General features: G+C 42.9%; 1 protein-coding gene and 1 pseudogene across 2 annotated transcripts in view; one reads left to right on the top strand and one right to left on the bottom strand.

Annotated features, from left to right (window-relative positions):
* The window catches only part of TMED10 (transmembrane p24 trafficking protein 10), a 50,372-nt gene that overhangs the window by 21,663 nt on the left and 12,302 nt on the right, over positions 1 to 16,407 (bottom strand). The window contains exon 2 of the mRNA XM_082387585.1: positions 3,810 to 3,921. Coding sequence (XP_082243711.1) covers positions 3,810 to 3,921 — 112 coding nt within the window. The remainder of the gene's footprint in view (positions 1 to 3,809; positions 3,922 to 16,407) is intronic.
* LOC309625767 (aurora kinase B pseudogene) lies at positions 13,336 to 16,165 on the top strand (annotated as a pseudogene). The gene has a single exon. The product of its transcript is annotated as an aurora kinase B pseudogene (transcript).

Here is a 16,407-nt window from a genome sequence, read left to right as displayed (position 1 = left end):
TTTAAAAGACAGTAAAGAAGTTCTTTTGGATAGACTAGAAAGATCAGTTTGAAAGCAATAAAATAAGACTGAATAGGTAGGATCAAGAAACTAAGCCAAGGACTTCCCTGGTGGCGCAGTGGTTAAGCATCCGCCTGCCAATGCAGGGGACCACCGGTTCGAGCCCTGGTCTGGGAAGATCCCACATGCCGCGGAGCAACTAAGCCCGTGCGCCCCAACTACTGAAGCCCGCGTGCCTAGAGCCCGTGCTCTGCAACAAAGAGAAGCCACCACAATGAGAAGCCTGCACACGCAACAAAGGGCAGCCCCCGTCTGCTGCAACTAGAGAAAGCCCGCATGCAGCAATGGAAACCCAACACAGCCAAAAATAAATAAATAAATAAATAAATACATTTATTAAAAAAAAAGAAAAAGAAAAAGAAAGAAACTAAGCCAAGTCACAGATACCTTCTGAGCATTAAACCAATTAGGTTTCCAAAACAAAAGAAAGCAAAACAAAAAGTGACACCCAGAGAGGTCTCTTCTCCCAAATCCAATGTGCAATCCTGATCACAGCACTGCCCATAAGAGATTCAATGCAAATATTTGTTTCTCCTTCCTCACTTAAAAAGTTGTGAAATCCAAGCAGCTCACAGCTCCGCCTGGTCCGAATGATCAAGATATTCTCTTCCTAACAGACTCTTCCCACTATCTCTGTTTGCCACAGCACAGCTTTAGCATTATTCAAACACGAATGAAACCACAAAACCACAGACCATCTGAGTCCAGACCATACAATTTCTTGCACAGAACAGCCAGCCTATCCCCATAGCTGACATCATGACCATAAAGGGTCTCCCTTGTAAAAAGACCCTTTGAAATTTCTCTCTGCATTTGCCTGACAAATAGACAATCTTTTAAAAGGTGCTCCAAAGACTACAAGGTATCAGGTCTTCATAACAGAATAAACAGCTGAATAAACACAAATGAAACTAGAAATTGAGTGCTGGCTATAACGTGTGTTTACACATACATTTATACATATATACACACACATTTTTGAACTAGTTCCTAGGCATTTACATGCACAGCATCAGCATATAAGAAATTCAGAACAAAAGATAATCTGTGCCTTCAAAGAGTTCAAAATTGGGAATGTAAGATATACACATGAGACACTTAAACAACACAAGGCTGTGTGTGTGAGAGATATATATATATTCAAATACTTAAATAAACAATCCAATCAGTAAGTGATGCACTATTCAGAGGAAGCCACACTGACCTCCTTGCTGTTTCTGAGACATGCTCAGCATCTTAAGGTGTTTGCTTTTTCTCCAAAGCCCTCATTACCATCTGACTTTTTAAAAAAAATAATAAATAAATAAATAAATAAATCTATTTATTTACGGCTGCATTGGGTCTTCGTTGCTGCACGCGGGCTTTTCTCTAGTTGAGGCAAGCAAGGGCTACTCTTTGTTGTGGTGCGCAGGCTTCTCTTATTGCAGAGCATGTGCTCTAGGTGCACAGGCTTCAGTAGTTGTGGCTCGCGGGCTCTAGAGCGCAGGCTCAGTAATTGTGGCACGGGGGCTTAGTTGCTCCGCGGCATGTGGGAGCTTCCTGGACCAGGGCTCGAACCTGTGTCTCCCGCATTGGCAGGTGGATTCTTAACCACTGCACCACCAGGGAAGCCCCCAGTTGACTTATATTTGTCTATTGTCTGCTTGCTCCAATGAAAATGTAAGCTCCACTGAGAACAGAGACTTCTGTTTTATTCACTGCTATATCCCCAACACCTAGAACAGTGATGGATGAATCAATCAACTGATTGAGATATCAAGCAGACTAGAACGGCTGAGGAATGCATTCTAAAAGAACTAAAGGTAGGGACTTCCCTTTGGTCCAGTGGGTAAGACTCCATGCTCCCCGTGCAGGGGGCCTGGGTTCGACCCCTGGTAGGGGAACTAGGTCCCACATGCATGCCTCAACTAAGAGTCCGCATGCTGCAACTAAGAAGTCTGCATGCCACAACTAAACACGCCGCAACAAAGATCCCGCGTGGGGCAACTAAGACTTGGCACAGCCGAAACAAATAAATAAATATTAAAAAAGAAAAACAAAAAAAACCCAAAACTAAAGGTAAATCTATGTTCATATGGGAAGAGAGCATTCCAACAAATGAATAAATGTGACATGTTTAGAAGGCAGAGCAAACCAGAATGACTGGGGCCTGATGGGCAGAGGAAGATAAGGTTGGATGGAGCAAGAGTATAAAGACTATTAAAAGCCATGATGCCTAAAATCCCTTCTAGCTTGAAAATTTCATGATTCTGTGTTTCATTCTATAGAACAGGAATATTACTGCCACTACAAAGAAGGGAAAGCTTTTGAAAAAGGACTGACATAATGAAAGATGTGTTTTAGGAGATATATCTGGTGGCAGTATTTGGATATATTAAAAGCAGGGATATCAGTTAGAAGGCTAATGACATAATCCATGATTTGAAAGATTAGAGTTCAGATCTGTGTGGTGGCAGATACAGGAGGTATTTTGAAAGAAGTATCAGCATAACTCGATGACAGACTGGAAAAGATAAAAGTATGTAATTTCAAATATGTGAGCCCAAGTAACTGGAAGGATGAGTGAGGGGAACTAATTTGAAAGAGTAGGTCATGAATACAGTCTTAGATGTCTGAGTTTTGAGGTAAGAATAGCACAACTATGTGGAAATGTCTAGAATACTGTTGAGACATCCTGGAACTGGCAGGGGTGGGGGCAGGGAGAAGGGTATCAGTCATGATTACAGTCTTTTAATTTTCTATTCTTAATCTATTATTCCATTTACTTCAGGCAAACTCCCTTAGCTTTTAGGCTAAATTGACCCACTTTAGATCAGGGGTCAATTTCTGGTTAACTGTTGAAAGCAGCTGGTTCTTTTGTTATTCCTGGGAATATGTTGGAGGTGTTGGCAAAGGTGCTTGCTTTTCTTCTAGGATCGTATGTTCTGAACATTCTATAAATGTAAAATTGCCAGGAGTCCTTTTGCTACCATACAGAGAAAGCCTGAGAATAAAGTCAAATGGAGGCAAAAAGAGGAAGCACTAAAAACAATGTAAGGTTCCAATGATACCGTTAAAACCCCAAGATACAGCCCTGCCTGAAGTCAGTACCACACTGTAGACTTCCCGGTTCAGAGAGTCACATGGTCTTTCTCTTCTTCCTCTTTAAGCCAGTTTGAGTTATGTTTTTGTGTCCTGCAGCCCCAAAGGGTCCCAAGTAATATAACAGGTATAAATGCATACAGCTTTTAGAGTCTAGTGTCCTTGAAGCTGAAGAATAGGGAGTGAAAAGGCATCTGCTTTTTCCCCAACCACTGAGCACAGAAGCCATCAGGTAATCAATCAGCCTAAAAGTTACTAAGGACTCTTGGCCTTGAGATGCACAGAAGAAGCCACAGCAAGTTATCAGGACTAGGAAACAGCGAGTGCCCTGGAGATTGAAACTGCTTCTGACGATACATTATTTGTCAGACAGACCCTACTTCTAATCCCAAAGAAAACATGTCACTAGTATATAAATGCACTATTTTCTAGCATCTATACCAAATTCAACTCTATCATTCAAGCCAAGTATATCACAGCATTCAAGAAATGCCTACTCCTGCACATGAAGAACTCTACCAATTTGCCAACTTTCACTTATATGTGTGTGCACTCCAGCAAATGCAGTTTTCATTTCCTCTTCCTGCCCAGACCAAGAGAGAAAGTTCATGCTCTAACTTGCTTAGAAGATGATGCTTAATTCAGGGAAAATACTCTGATTTACTTACCCTTGCTCTCAAAACACACTTCAAACATGTCATAATCTTCAGTGGTAAAGGCAAATTTCCCCTTGGTTGCATCCTCCTTGGAGTACAGAATATGGCCAGCAGAATCTGTAATCTAAAAGTAAAAAGTAAGTAAGAACAGGCAGCAAATAATACTCGGGAAGAGAACTTATAGAAACTGGAGAAATGGAAAGTAACACTGTCTATCAAAGACAGTCTAGGGCTTCCCTGGTGGCGCAGTGGTTAAGAATCCGCCTGCCAATGCAGGGGACACGGGTTCGAGCCCTGGTCCGGGAAGCTCCCACATGCCGTGGAGCAACTAAGCCCGTGCACCACAACTACTGAGCCTGCGCTCTAGAGCCCGCGAGCCACAACTACTGAAGCCCGCGTGCCACAACTACTGAAGCCTGCGCACCTAGAGCTCGTGCTCCGCAACAAGAGAAACCACGACAATTAGAAGCCCACGCACCACGAAGAAGAGTAGCCCCCGTTCGCCGCAACTAGAGAAAGCCCGCACGCAGCAACAAAGACCCAACGCAGCCAAAAATAAATAAATAAAATAAATAAATGTATCAAAAAAAAAAAAAGACAGTCTGTTATGATCACTATGGTCCAACCATTCCCAAAGACAGGAATTGGATTAGAAGGTGAAACCCAAATACAGCAAATTTCACACAGTCGATATAGTTGATATAAAGTGGGTTTATTAGCAGAAGTTCACTTTATAGAACGTAGACCAGTATCATTTCCTAGAAAGGGAAAATGGAAGTGGACAATTACCGAAAAAATATACTACAAAAAGGAGAAAGATATATAAGAACACATTTCCTGTATAAAACAAATCTTGACACGCGGGGCGGGGCGGGGGGGGTGGTGGTGGGTGGAGAGTGGAAATGGAGCACCTGACACAAGGAGCGAAGGAAAAGAAGGCATGCCTGGAGGAAAAATCTGGGAGAGCTATTCCTGCAGATTTTATGTGGATTATGTCAATGGCTACAAGGGGTGGGGGAAGGCAGGGGGATAAACAAGAAGTTACTCCTAAAAAAAGACATCTTTGGCTTCTACAAATGATAATTCCCGTCTTCCAGGTTGTTGGCTCTAGTTTTCCAAACTTAAACCGCTCCATTCCTACAGAATGGCCTGTAAGCACAGACGAAGCGGCATATATTGGTAAGTGAACGGTCGCATATAAAGCAAGGCCTTGACACAGTAATATGACAGACTGGGTCTCAGGCTTCTTTTCTAGAGCACATGGTTGTCTTGGCAGAAGGCACATTTCATGACCTAAGACACGAAGCTACTTGAAATGTAGAACACAAAAATAGTGGATTCATTATATTAAACTTGACGTTCTAATGCTGTTTGTAAAACAGGATTCAATTATAGATGAGATTTTAAATACAAAAATTGAGTAGTATACATATAAACCTATATATTTAAAGCACTTTAATAACACTAGTTATTTCTGAGTAGTGAGATTTCTTTATAATTTTTTTTCTACAAAGGTATGTATCACTTATGGTCAGAAATAAAGTTATTTCAGTTTTGGGAAGAAAAACATAATGAAAGAATAGTTATCACTGCTAGACAAATTTGAAATGATGGGTTAATAAAAAAGGTTTTATGGCACATCTAAATTCCCTAAGAGTAACAGCAGTAATATTAACCAAGTATCTTCTGCCATGAATGATGTTGATCATTCATTAATTTGTCAAACATTTAAGATGCCTGGATCTGCACTGGTCACTGGAGAAATAGGATGTGGAAGATGGTTCCCATCTTCGAAGGGCTTAAGAGTATAAATAGGAGAAGAATAAGAAATGAGACAACTTCACTGCAGTGTGGAGAGCGCGTCTGTGCCATGGGATTATGGAGGGTCACAGAGTGTATCGTGGACGAGGTGACACAGGAGCTGAGTCATGAAGGATGAGTTGCAATCAAGGGAAGAATAGGAGTAAAGACATTCAGGGTAGAAGAGACAGCAAATATGAAGGCTTAGGTCCAGAAAAACAAAACAGAACAAAAACATGGTATCATCATAACACTAATAGCTAATATTTATTAAGCACTTACTAAATGCTGAGTACTGTGCCAAGGGCTTTATATGCATTTTTAACTTGATCTTCACTATAACCCTACAGGTAAGGAGTATTTTTTCTCCCATGTTCCACAGGAGGAAACTGAGGCACAGAGAGGTTAAGTGGCTGGAGAGATACTAGCCAGATCATGTAGAACTACAACATCATGCTAAGGCATTTATTGCGCACAAAGTGGAAAGGCAATGAAGAATTTGAAACCAGAGTGATGTGATTCAACTTGCAGTTTATAAAGATAAATCTGATAACACTGTGAAGACAGACTCAAGAGGGACAATACTAGAGATAAGAAGATGTGTTAGGACACTAACCCAGTACTCCAGGTTAGAGATGATGAAGGCTTTGTGTATGGAGAGAAGGGGCCACATTTGAGGAATTTTAAAAATGGAGAAAAAATAAATAAATAAAAATAAATAAATAAATAAAATAAAAACGGAGAGCCCGGGGACTTCCTTGGTGATTCAGTGGGTAAGACTCTGTGCCCCTAATGCAGGGGCCCGGGTTTGATCCCTGGTCGGGGAACTAGATCCCGCAAGCATGCCGCAAGGAAGATCCCGCACGCCTCAACTAAGACCCGGTGCAAGCTAAATAAATAAATAAATATTTAAAAACAAACAAACAAAAAAACCAGAGAGCCCACAGGACAAGACCAAAAAGTGAATGCCCACAACGACCAAGCAAGCAGCATAAACTGAGTCTAATGGGCCAGCACAAGTCCACGGGGTGTGGTGAACAATGTGGCAAACAGGAGACAGGCCTGTCTCAAGGGAGAAACCAATTACTACCATGGCACGCCAGCTTTTCAGACAATCTAATTCTCCAAACGAACCTAAACATTTTAACTGCTATTTGAAATCTCCTAGTTTTTAAATCCTCACAACCAATCCCAACATTTGAAAAACTATCTCAAGGCCAAACAAAAAATGTCTATAGAACCAACTTCTGGGCCACCAATATCTGACCTCTGCATAGGACAGGAAGAAAGCTGGCTAAAATCACACGAAAGAACTGTTGGGCAGCACTGAGGTGAGAGCTGAGATCAGGGACCATGGATTTCTAGTGGCTGCACCTAGCAGCCAGGATGCAGGAGCAAAGAAAAGTATTATATGATTTAGGTCTGGGGTCTACAATTGAGTGGTTTGGAAGGATGAGGGGATAAAGGAATTATGTTATAGGAATTATGTTATAAACTTTACCTACATAGTCTTTAATCCTCACAACAATCCCAGAGAGGCCAGTCTTATTATCCCTATTTTACTGAGGCAGAAACTTAGTAACTTGTTCATTATCACAGAGCTAATAAATTGTGTATGTAGATTTGAAGACAGGGTCTAAAACCTATGCTCTTTCCAAATTCCATGTTGCAGCCCCAAAGCAGGAATGGCTGAAAGAAGTGGAATGCACAGAAGCCAAGAAAGACTAACAGAATCTGATGGATTCTTTGGGTTGGTGCAAGTCAGAGAGTCTGAGAGTCCTCTTGAGTGGGACATGGCACTGTTCAGTCTGCATTCTCCACCTTAGAGGGATTAGCAGGCGGCCACAAGGTAGAGGCCTTGAAGTCAGCAATAAATAAACAATCTGCATGGGAATATTTGGCCCTGAAAATTCCTAAAGGCCTCTTGTTCATGTGATACTTTTCCTGAATTATCAACTAAAAGAAAAAGCCAAACAAAGGGCAATTCAACTTAATCAGACTTACAAGACTTGGCATAAATTTGCCCAACCAGGTTATTTCCTAGAAGAATAGCTTATGATCTCTTTGCATTCTCCTAAGATTTTAAAAGGGTTCTTCAAAAAAGATTATTTAGGCTTCCCTGGTGGCGCAGTGGTTAAGAATCTGCCTGCCAATGCAGGGGACACGGGTTCGTGCCCTGGTCTGGGAAGATCCCACATGCCGCGGAGCAACTAAGCCCGTGAGCCACAACTACTGAGCCTGCGCATCTGAAGCCTGTGCTCCGCAATGGGAGAGGCCGCGACAGTGAGAGGCCCGCGCACCGCGATGAAGAGTGGCCCCCGCTCGCCGCAACTGGAGAAAGCCCTCGCACAGAAACGAAGACCCAACACAGTCAAAAAAATAAATAAATAAAAAATAATTAAAAAAGAAAAAAAGATTATTTAAGGACAGGAGCCTCTTTAGATGACAAAGGATCCTAGGTACAGGTCAGAAAACTCTTATTAAGCAGTGGCAAAAATCTTTCATTGAGTACTTTGCAAAATGAATTAAGAAGTCTGCCATGTTCTTCTGAAAGACTCGAATACAATCCACACTTCCAACTGGTTCTCGGAAGGAGTAAAAATTGTTTAAATTGTCTTCTTCTACACTGTACTGAGGAACTACAATCATGGTAGAACCACTTGCATTGTTGGTTCTTTCTATGACATCTGAAAATATACTAAAGACGCAAATATTTTACAAGAGGCTGAAGGCAAAGCACCCATCATTGCCTATACCATTTATCAGCATGAAATTTACCTCCTGGAAAGAGTGTGTGATAATGATCACATTTCCATCAGTGTCTCCACGTTTCTATACTCCCTATGACCTTCAGTTGACACAACTATATAAAGGTATCTATCCAGATATTTGGAAATCCAGACAGGCAACTTGATAATTTAACCTTCAAGTTAGGCTCTTATAGACTGTTGGGGATTCTAACAGATCGCAGAATTTTTCTGAAAATCAGGTTTCCCAAGTAGTTCATAACTTTGCAGCTATTAAGGGGCCAAGCCACTGACCTTAAGAAAGAAAGAAAAAAATCACATGCCCTAACCCCAGCATAATTACATAAATCAGCAGGTAGCTAAAATCAGGGAATAGAAAACTGGGCAAATCTCAGTGACTAGCCAGAGCCAGCAAAGTCTAATAGGCCGAAATGATGGTTTTAAATTTCTTTCATTAAAATGCTCTGATTACGGATCACTTTAAAAGATCATCTGGTTTCTCAAAAATTGAGAGATTTTATTTTTTCTTCTTAAATTCTACTACAGAACCACCTTGGGAATATGATAACTGCCACTTTCACCTACTATAACAGCAAACCCTTAAAGGATTCCCCCTTAACAATAAAAAACACATAAAATTTACTGTAAAGTTCTTAAACAAAGGTAATATCAAGGCATAAAATTTGCCCATATGACATCAAGGAATGGGAAGTAATAAAGATCTGTTTCTAGATAACACCTTCTGAAGAAAAGCAAACCAAAGTTCACAACTTATAAAGTAGGGAAGAAAGTGTTAACTGTATATGCACAGTAGCTGATGTCAAGAATATGTGAATACTCACACCAAAACCATCAAATATGTGAGAATACAGGTCCACTGGGAAAACAGACTCATTCAGAATTGGATTTTCTTGGACGATTCTAGGCAGTGGCCAGAGAAAACAGGTTCTTGAGCAGTTCTTCTGCTCCTGAAGCGTGCCCCCCTTCCTTGACCACACATTCAAGATAATACCCTGCCTACTTCAAAAGGATCTTTAAGTAGCTTAGGCCCAAACACTAGGCAAATAAAGCAATTAGGAATTAAGGAATAGAGTTCACCTGGAGGAAGAAACTAATAGGCACTATCAAGAACCTGAACTAAGCAAATGGTATCTGGATAATAAATTTGGCTCTCAGTTTTCTGGAAGCCAAGATTAAGAGAGAAACAAGTTGGGTTACACATCATTTGTTTTCTGATGAAAGCTCACAAATTTATCTTCAGAGATAATTTTCCTGGAACTAAACAAGAACAATTTATCAGGAAGGTTCTTGTGAAAGGACTGTGACCAATATTAGACTCTCCACTTTCAACCACGGCCTTGCTAAAGACAGAAATACAATTCAGATGGATGCCTTTAGTGACCCTCCATAACAATCTGCCTGACCTAATGCAGAGGTGGGACCTGAAGGAACTGGATGAATGCTCGCGAACCCCGGGCCTCTGCTCTTTAGCACCACCACCTCTCTCCCCATCCTAGCTCCTCTTGCTGCTCAGGGAATTCTCAGCCTTACTCTAAAGTTGCAAGAAGGCTGGGACTACTTTTGGCCACTTGCTGCTACCACAAGCCTGTTTGGAAAAAAAAAAAAAAGTGTCAGGAAAAGATACCTTAAAAATAATACTACCCATCCAGATCTTGGTTTCTAATACCATTCTCCAATAAAAGGGAACCAGGGCTCCTTGGAGAAATGGCTGACCCCAGGACTGGGACAAGAAATACACAAGATGAGCCTGGAGCATCTTGTAATGCCAGAAAGTAAAGAAGCGCTCGAAAACAAAACAAGACAAAAAACAACAGGGGTTTGTCAAAGGGACACAGGAGCCAAATGAAAGAGCTCCCAACAGCCAAAGCTGTAACGATTTGAGCAACAAAATAAAGCAGTGTTGGATTGTAATCCAAAATATAAAATAAACACCCAGGAATCCATAATGATATAAATGACTAAACAAGCAAACAAACAAGCAAGCTGGGGAGAAGAGAAAAATCTCCCATGCAGAACACTCTCAGATAATTTATGTAGAAACAGCACCCTCAAGGAGGTCAAGCATAACTCCCCACTCAAGTGTGGGCTGCACATAGTGACTTCCTTCCAAAGAGCACAGCACAGAAAGGGGAGGGGGGGCGGGGGGGAAGTAACTTTACAGCAGAGACACCTGACAAACACCACCTCTGCCAGATGATCAAGGTCAATATAACAGTGATAATTCATGCTGACAATATGCTCCCTTGATATGATATGATGAAAATGACCCTTTACCTTTGTGGTCTTCCTCCCCAAAACCCTTAATACCAGTTTCATCATGAGGAAAACATCACATGAATCCCAATAGAGGGGTATCCTACAAAATACTTGACCAGTACTCCTCAAAATTCAAACGGCTGTCAAAAACAAGGAAAATCTGAGAAACTGTCATAATCTAGAGGAGCCCAAAGAAATACGACTAAATGTAATATATCCAGGATGGGATCCTGGGACAGGAAAAAAGGACATTAGGTAAAAACTAAGGAAATCTGAATAAAGTATAGAATTTAGTTAATAATAATGTATAAATACTTGTTCATTGTGACAGACAAAATGTATCATACTAACATAAGATATTAACAAGAGGGGAAACTGGGTGTGGGGTATATGGGAACTGTATTATCTTCACTGTTCTTCTGTAAATCTAAAACTGTTCTAAGATAAAAAGCTTATGTAAAAAAATTACTATTCAGAAAGATGAAGTCAAACACATACATACACATACATACACACACACATACACATACACCTCCAGATTCTCAAGAAATTTATAATCAAAGCCAAGCAAGTAAACAAACATTTTCATATACTTTTTATGTTGTAAATACAAATAGTTAATTTGGACAAGTCTATACCTACCCTTGTAAAATGACATATGATGTATGGGGGAGGTGGCAAGTCTGTGTCTTCCTAATGGCACAGGTCACACATTGCTTTCATTTGCTGAAGCAGCTCCATACCCCACCAGTCCAAGAATATGTTAAAAACCAAAAGCCAAATCCACGTCTTTCCGGGCGTGCTACCATAGCAGCAGAGGTCAATCAGCTTGCAGCTTTAGTGTAGTTGGTGAAACTCTGAAGATGTAATTTCCTTCACATAGGCTCCTACCTGCACTCTGTCTTCCTCAGGTTTATGACCAGTCTGGGGTATAATACTGAGTATACAATGTGTACATATTATTTTAAGGCTAACCATCAACCTTGTAGCTCCTGAATGACTAACTCAGGAATTCAGAAACAGCCAAGTCCCTTGGAGAAGCTCTATACATTGAACAAAAATGAGCCAAAACAGAAACACCTACCCTTTTCTCCTTTTGAGAGACAGTACAGCATAGTAGTTAGACTGACGGTTCTAGAGTCAGGCCTCAGGTTGGTGTTCAAATCACAGTTGTGCCACTTACTAGCTGTAAGGCCTTGGATATGTTCCTTAACCTCTCTGTGCCTCATATGTAAAATAAGAACAAGAGTATGTACTTTACGAGGTTACTGTGAAAATTAAATTTAATATAGGTAAAGTGCCTAGAACAGTGTTTGGCAGTTGGCAAGCACTCAGTAAGTGTTATTATTATCATTGTCGTTGTTACTGTTAGCATTTTTGCTATTATGGTAACTGCTTGTTAGTGATAACTCAGAACTCCACAAACAATTAGGTCACTAACCATACTTTCAATCTGAAAGTGCTAACGGATGGCAAACTAGATAAAGCAGTCTGCATCGACTAAACCCAGGGATGACTAGGGCCTAAATGGTTGTTGCATGGAGATAGGAAAAGACAGATAGGTAAACCTCAAGGAAGCAGCAGTAAGATTTAGAAACTGAAGAGATACAAAATGCCTAGGCTTCCCTGGTGGCGCAGTGGTTGAGAATCTGCCTGCCAATGCAGGGGACAAGGGTTCAAGCCCTGGTCTGGGAAGATCCCACATGCCGCGGAGCAACTAGGCCCGTGAGCCACAACTACTGAGCGAGCCATAACTACTGAGCCTGCGCGTCTGGAGCCTGTGCTCCGCAGCAAGAGAGGCCGCAACAGTGAGAGGCCCGCGCACCGCGATGAAGAGTGAGAGGTCCGAGGTCAGCGCACCGCGATGAAGAGTGGCTCCCACTCTCTGCAACTAGAGAAAGCCCTCGCACAGAAACGAAGACCCAACACAGCCAAAAATAAATAAATAAATTAAAAAAAAAAAAAAAGCCTAACAAAGCTGGTATTCAACGAATCATTTTAGCTGCTAACAGGGGATAGAAAGAAATACCAGATGACTTCAGCAATTCCTGCAAGTGTTCTACCCAATAAATAATAAACTACATGAAGGACCCAATAACATTAAGTGTGGGGAGAGGAGAAGAGAGGACTGTGGGTGCATATATAATGATCAGGGCTTGTGGGTCTATACGCTTCATTTGCTAAGAGTTCACGATGACTCTTAAACTGTGGGGTCTATTACTCCAATCAGAAAGAACACCAAATCACTGAAGATGCTGCAGTTTTACACTAGAAAAATAGTATCAGAAATACTTTCAAGAGACTACCACAAGTACTACACACTAAGAACATGGACGACTCTGTCAGCCCAGAAGCTATATTTAATGGGCAGAAAACAAATTTACTCTGATCTTTCAAACAAGAGCAAGTACCAAGTCTACCAACAGCATCCCTGAAATCAAAGGATCACATCTAGATTTTACCCAGAACAAAGTCAAACTTAGAAAGGCCATAAGCAGCATTTAGCAACACTAAATTCTTTCAAATTTCCAACACGATTCAGCAATGGCAGAGCACAGCACAGAAGTAGTTTAAGAAGGCTTATAGAAGTACTGAAAACTAGACATGGAAAATTTCCAGGCACTGGTATGATAATGGATAGATGCTCTCCTGCTTCTATCAGCATTTACGACATTAACTCAACATAGGCAATACGTCATACTTGACTAGGGGGGTGGGAATTGGGGGGTTGCGGGGGTGGGCGGGGGGAGAAAGCTGGAGAAAGAGAGGGAGGAAGGGAGGGGAATGAGAAGGAAAGACCAGTTGCTGCCCTAACAATACTGCTGCGGGGGTGAAGCCAGATCAAATGTTTTTTTTCATACTGTTCCAAAGTTATTTACGGTAAAAACCTCCAGCGTGACCCTTTCAGGCACAAACAAAGCCTTGTTCTTTCTTAACAACTAGTCCCTTGATTTCCCACACGTTGTGTTGAACAATGAGGTTGGGGGCACAGGATAAAGCAGATGACATCAATCTCCCTCAAGTCGGAGGCTTGTTTCGGAGCCCAAATTCTGGTCTGTGGCCAGCTGGCTGATTTCACAGAGGGCTCTACTGTCCAGGATGCCAGGCTGCGTATGCATTTGGGGGCCATGGCTCAGGATCAACCACCAGTTAGCAATTCACACAAGAAACAACACAGAAGTCACTGCACCTCACTAGATTACCTTTATAAATCTGTTCCCTTTTCCTAGAAACTAGGCTCAGTCTTCAGAAGTCATCATAAAGATATGGTATAGCAATTTCAAATTCTAAGCAGCCCCCTTCTCTAGACCAGTTGAAAAGAGAGAAGGCTGGGGACAACTGTTGAACAAGAGAAATTTAAATGAAGTAACAGAGGCAGGTTCAGTCGTTTGCCAGTGGCCAGGGGGGTGGGCTGTGCCATGGGCTCCAGTTCCCTCCCCCTTTCCCTCTAAGGATCCATAAGGAGCCTGTCTATGCGTGGCCCTACGGCCAGCAGATGGCTCAGTCTGGCCTCAACACCCTGCCCCAGAGAGTCCTCCGGAAGGAGCCTGTCACCCCATCTGCACTTGTCCTCATGAGCTGCTCCAATGCCCAGCCCACAGTGCCCCTGTCCAGAAGGTGGTGGAGAACAGCAGTGGGACCCCCAGCTTCTCAATCTGTTCCTTCCCAGTTGACGACTTTGAGATTGGGCGTCTTCTGGGCAAAGGCAAGTTTGGAAATGTGTACTGGGCTTGGGAGAAGAAAAGCCATTTCATCGTGGCACTCCAAGTCCTCTTCAAGTCTCAGATAGAGAAGGAGGGTGTGGAGCACCAGCTGCGCAGGGAGACTGAAACCCAGGCCCATCTGCAGCATCCCAACATCTTGCATCTCCACAGCTACTTCTATGACCGGCAAAGGATCTACTTGATTCTGGAGTATGCCCTCCCAGTGGGAGCTCTATAAGAACCTGCAGAAAAGCCGCACTTTTGACGAGAAGCGAACAGCCACGATCATGGAGGAGCTGGCAGATGCTCTGATATACTGCCACGGGAAGAAGGTGATTCACAGAGATGTAAAGCCAGAGAATCTGCTCTTGGGGCTCCAGGGAGAGCCGAAGATTGCCGACTTCGGCTGGTCTGTGCACGCCCCCTCCCTGAGGAGGAAGACGATGTGTGGCACTCTGGACTACATGCCCCCAGAGATGATTGAGGGGCGCACGCACAACGAGAAGGTGGATCTGTGGTGCATCAGAGTGCTCTGCTATGAGCTGCTGGTGGGAAACGCCCCCCTTCAAGAGTGCTTCCCAAAGCAAGACGCAACGGTGCATCGTCAAGGTGGACCTGAGGTTCCCCCCTTCCATGCCCGCAGGAGCCCAGGAGCTCATCTCCAAGCTGCTCAAGCATAACCTCTCAGAACGCCTACCGCTGGCCCAGGTCTCAGCCCACCCTTGGGTTCGGGCCCACTCTCGGAGGGTGCTGTTTCCCTCTGCCCTTCAGTCTGTCCCCTGAATTGTCCCTGTCATTTTCTCAGTTGTGTCTGTATGTCTGCATATGTGTAGTTAGGAGGAGGGGATCCTGGCCTGTTCCCACATCTATCTTCTACCTCCTCTTTATTTAATAAACACTGAAACAGAGAGGAACCAAGATGGCGGAATAGAAGGAAGTGCTCTCACTCCCTCTTGCGAGAACACCAGAATCACAACTAGCTGCTGGACAATCATTGACAGGAAGACACTGGAACTCACCAAAAAAGATACCCCACATCCAAAAACAAAGAAGAAGCCACAATGAGACGGTAGGAGGAGCACAATCAGAGTAAAATCAAATCCCATAACTGTAGGTGGGTGACTCACAAACTGGAGAACACTTATACCACAGAAGTCCACCCAGCGGAGTGAAGGTCGTGAGCCCCACATCAGGCTTCCCAACCTGGGGGTCCGGCAACAGGAGAAGGAATTCATAGAGAATCAGACTTTGAAGCCTAGTGCGAATTGATTGCAGGACTTCAACAGGACTGGGGGAAACAGAGACCCCACTCTTGGAGGGCGCACACAAAATAGTGTGTGCATTGGGACCCAGGGGAAGGAGCAGTGACCCTGGGGGAGACTGAACCAGACCTACCTGCTAGTGTTGGAAGGTCTCCTGCAGAGGCGGGGGGTGGCTCTGTTTCACCGTGGGGACAAGGACACTGGCAGCGGAGGTTCTGGGAAGTGCTCCTTGGCGTGAGCCACCCCCCCCAGTCTGTCATTAGCCCCACCAAAGAGCCCAGGTAGGCTCCAGTGTTGGGTTGCCTCAGGCAAAACAACCAACAGGGAGGGAACCCAGCCCCACCCATCAACAGTCAAGTGGATTAAAGTTTTACTGAGCTCTGACCGCCACAGCAACAGTCAGCTCTACCCACCATCAGAGCCTCCCATCAAGCCTCTTAGATAGCCTCAACCACCAGAGGGCAGACAGGAGAAGCAAGAAAAACTACAATCCTGCAGCCTGTGGAACAAAAACCACATTCACAGAAAGATAGACAAGATGAAAAGGCAGAGGGCTATATAACAGATGAAGGAACAAGATAAAACTCCAGAAAAACAACTAAATGAAGTGGAGATAGGCAACCTTCCACAAAAAGGATTCATAATAATGATAGTGAAGATGATCCAGGACCTCGGAATAAGAATGGAGGCAAAGATCGAGAAGATGCAAGAAATGTTTAACAAAGACCTAGAAGAATTAAAGAACAAACAAACAGAGATGAACAATACAATAACTGAAATGAAAACTACACTAGAAGGAATCAATAGCAGAATAACTGAG

Source organism: Balaenoptera borealis, assembly GCF_965194805.1.
Source record: "Balaenoptera borealis genome assembly, chromosome: 3".
NCBI classification, from domain to species: Eukaryota; Metazoa; Chordata; class Mammalia; order Artiodactyla; family Balaenopteridae; genus Balaenoptera; species Balaenoptera borealis.
The sequence above is the reverse complement of the archived record's forward strand: the minus strand, read 5'-3'. Positions and strand labels throughout refer to the sequence as shown.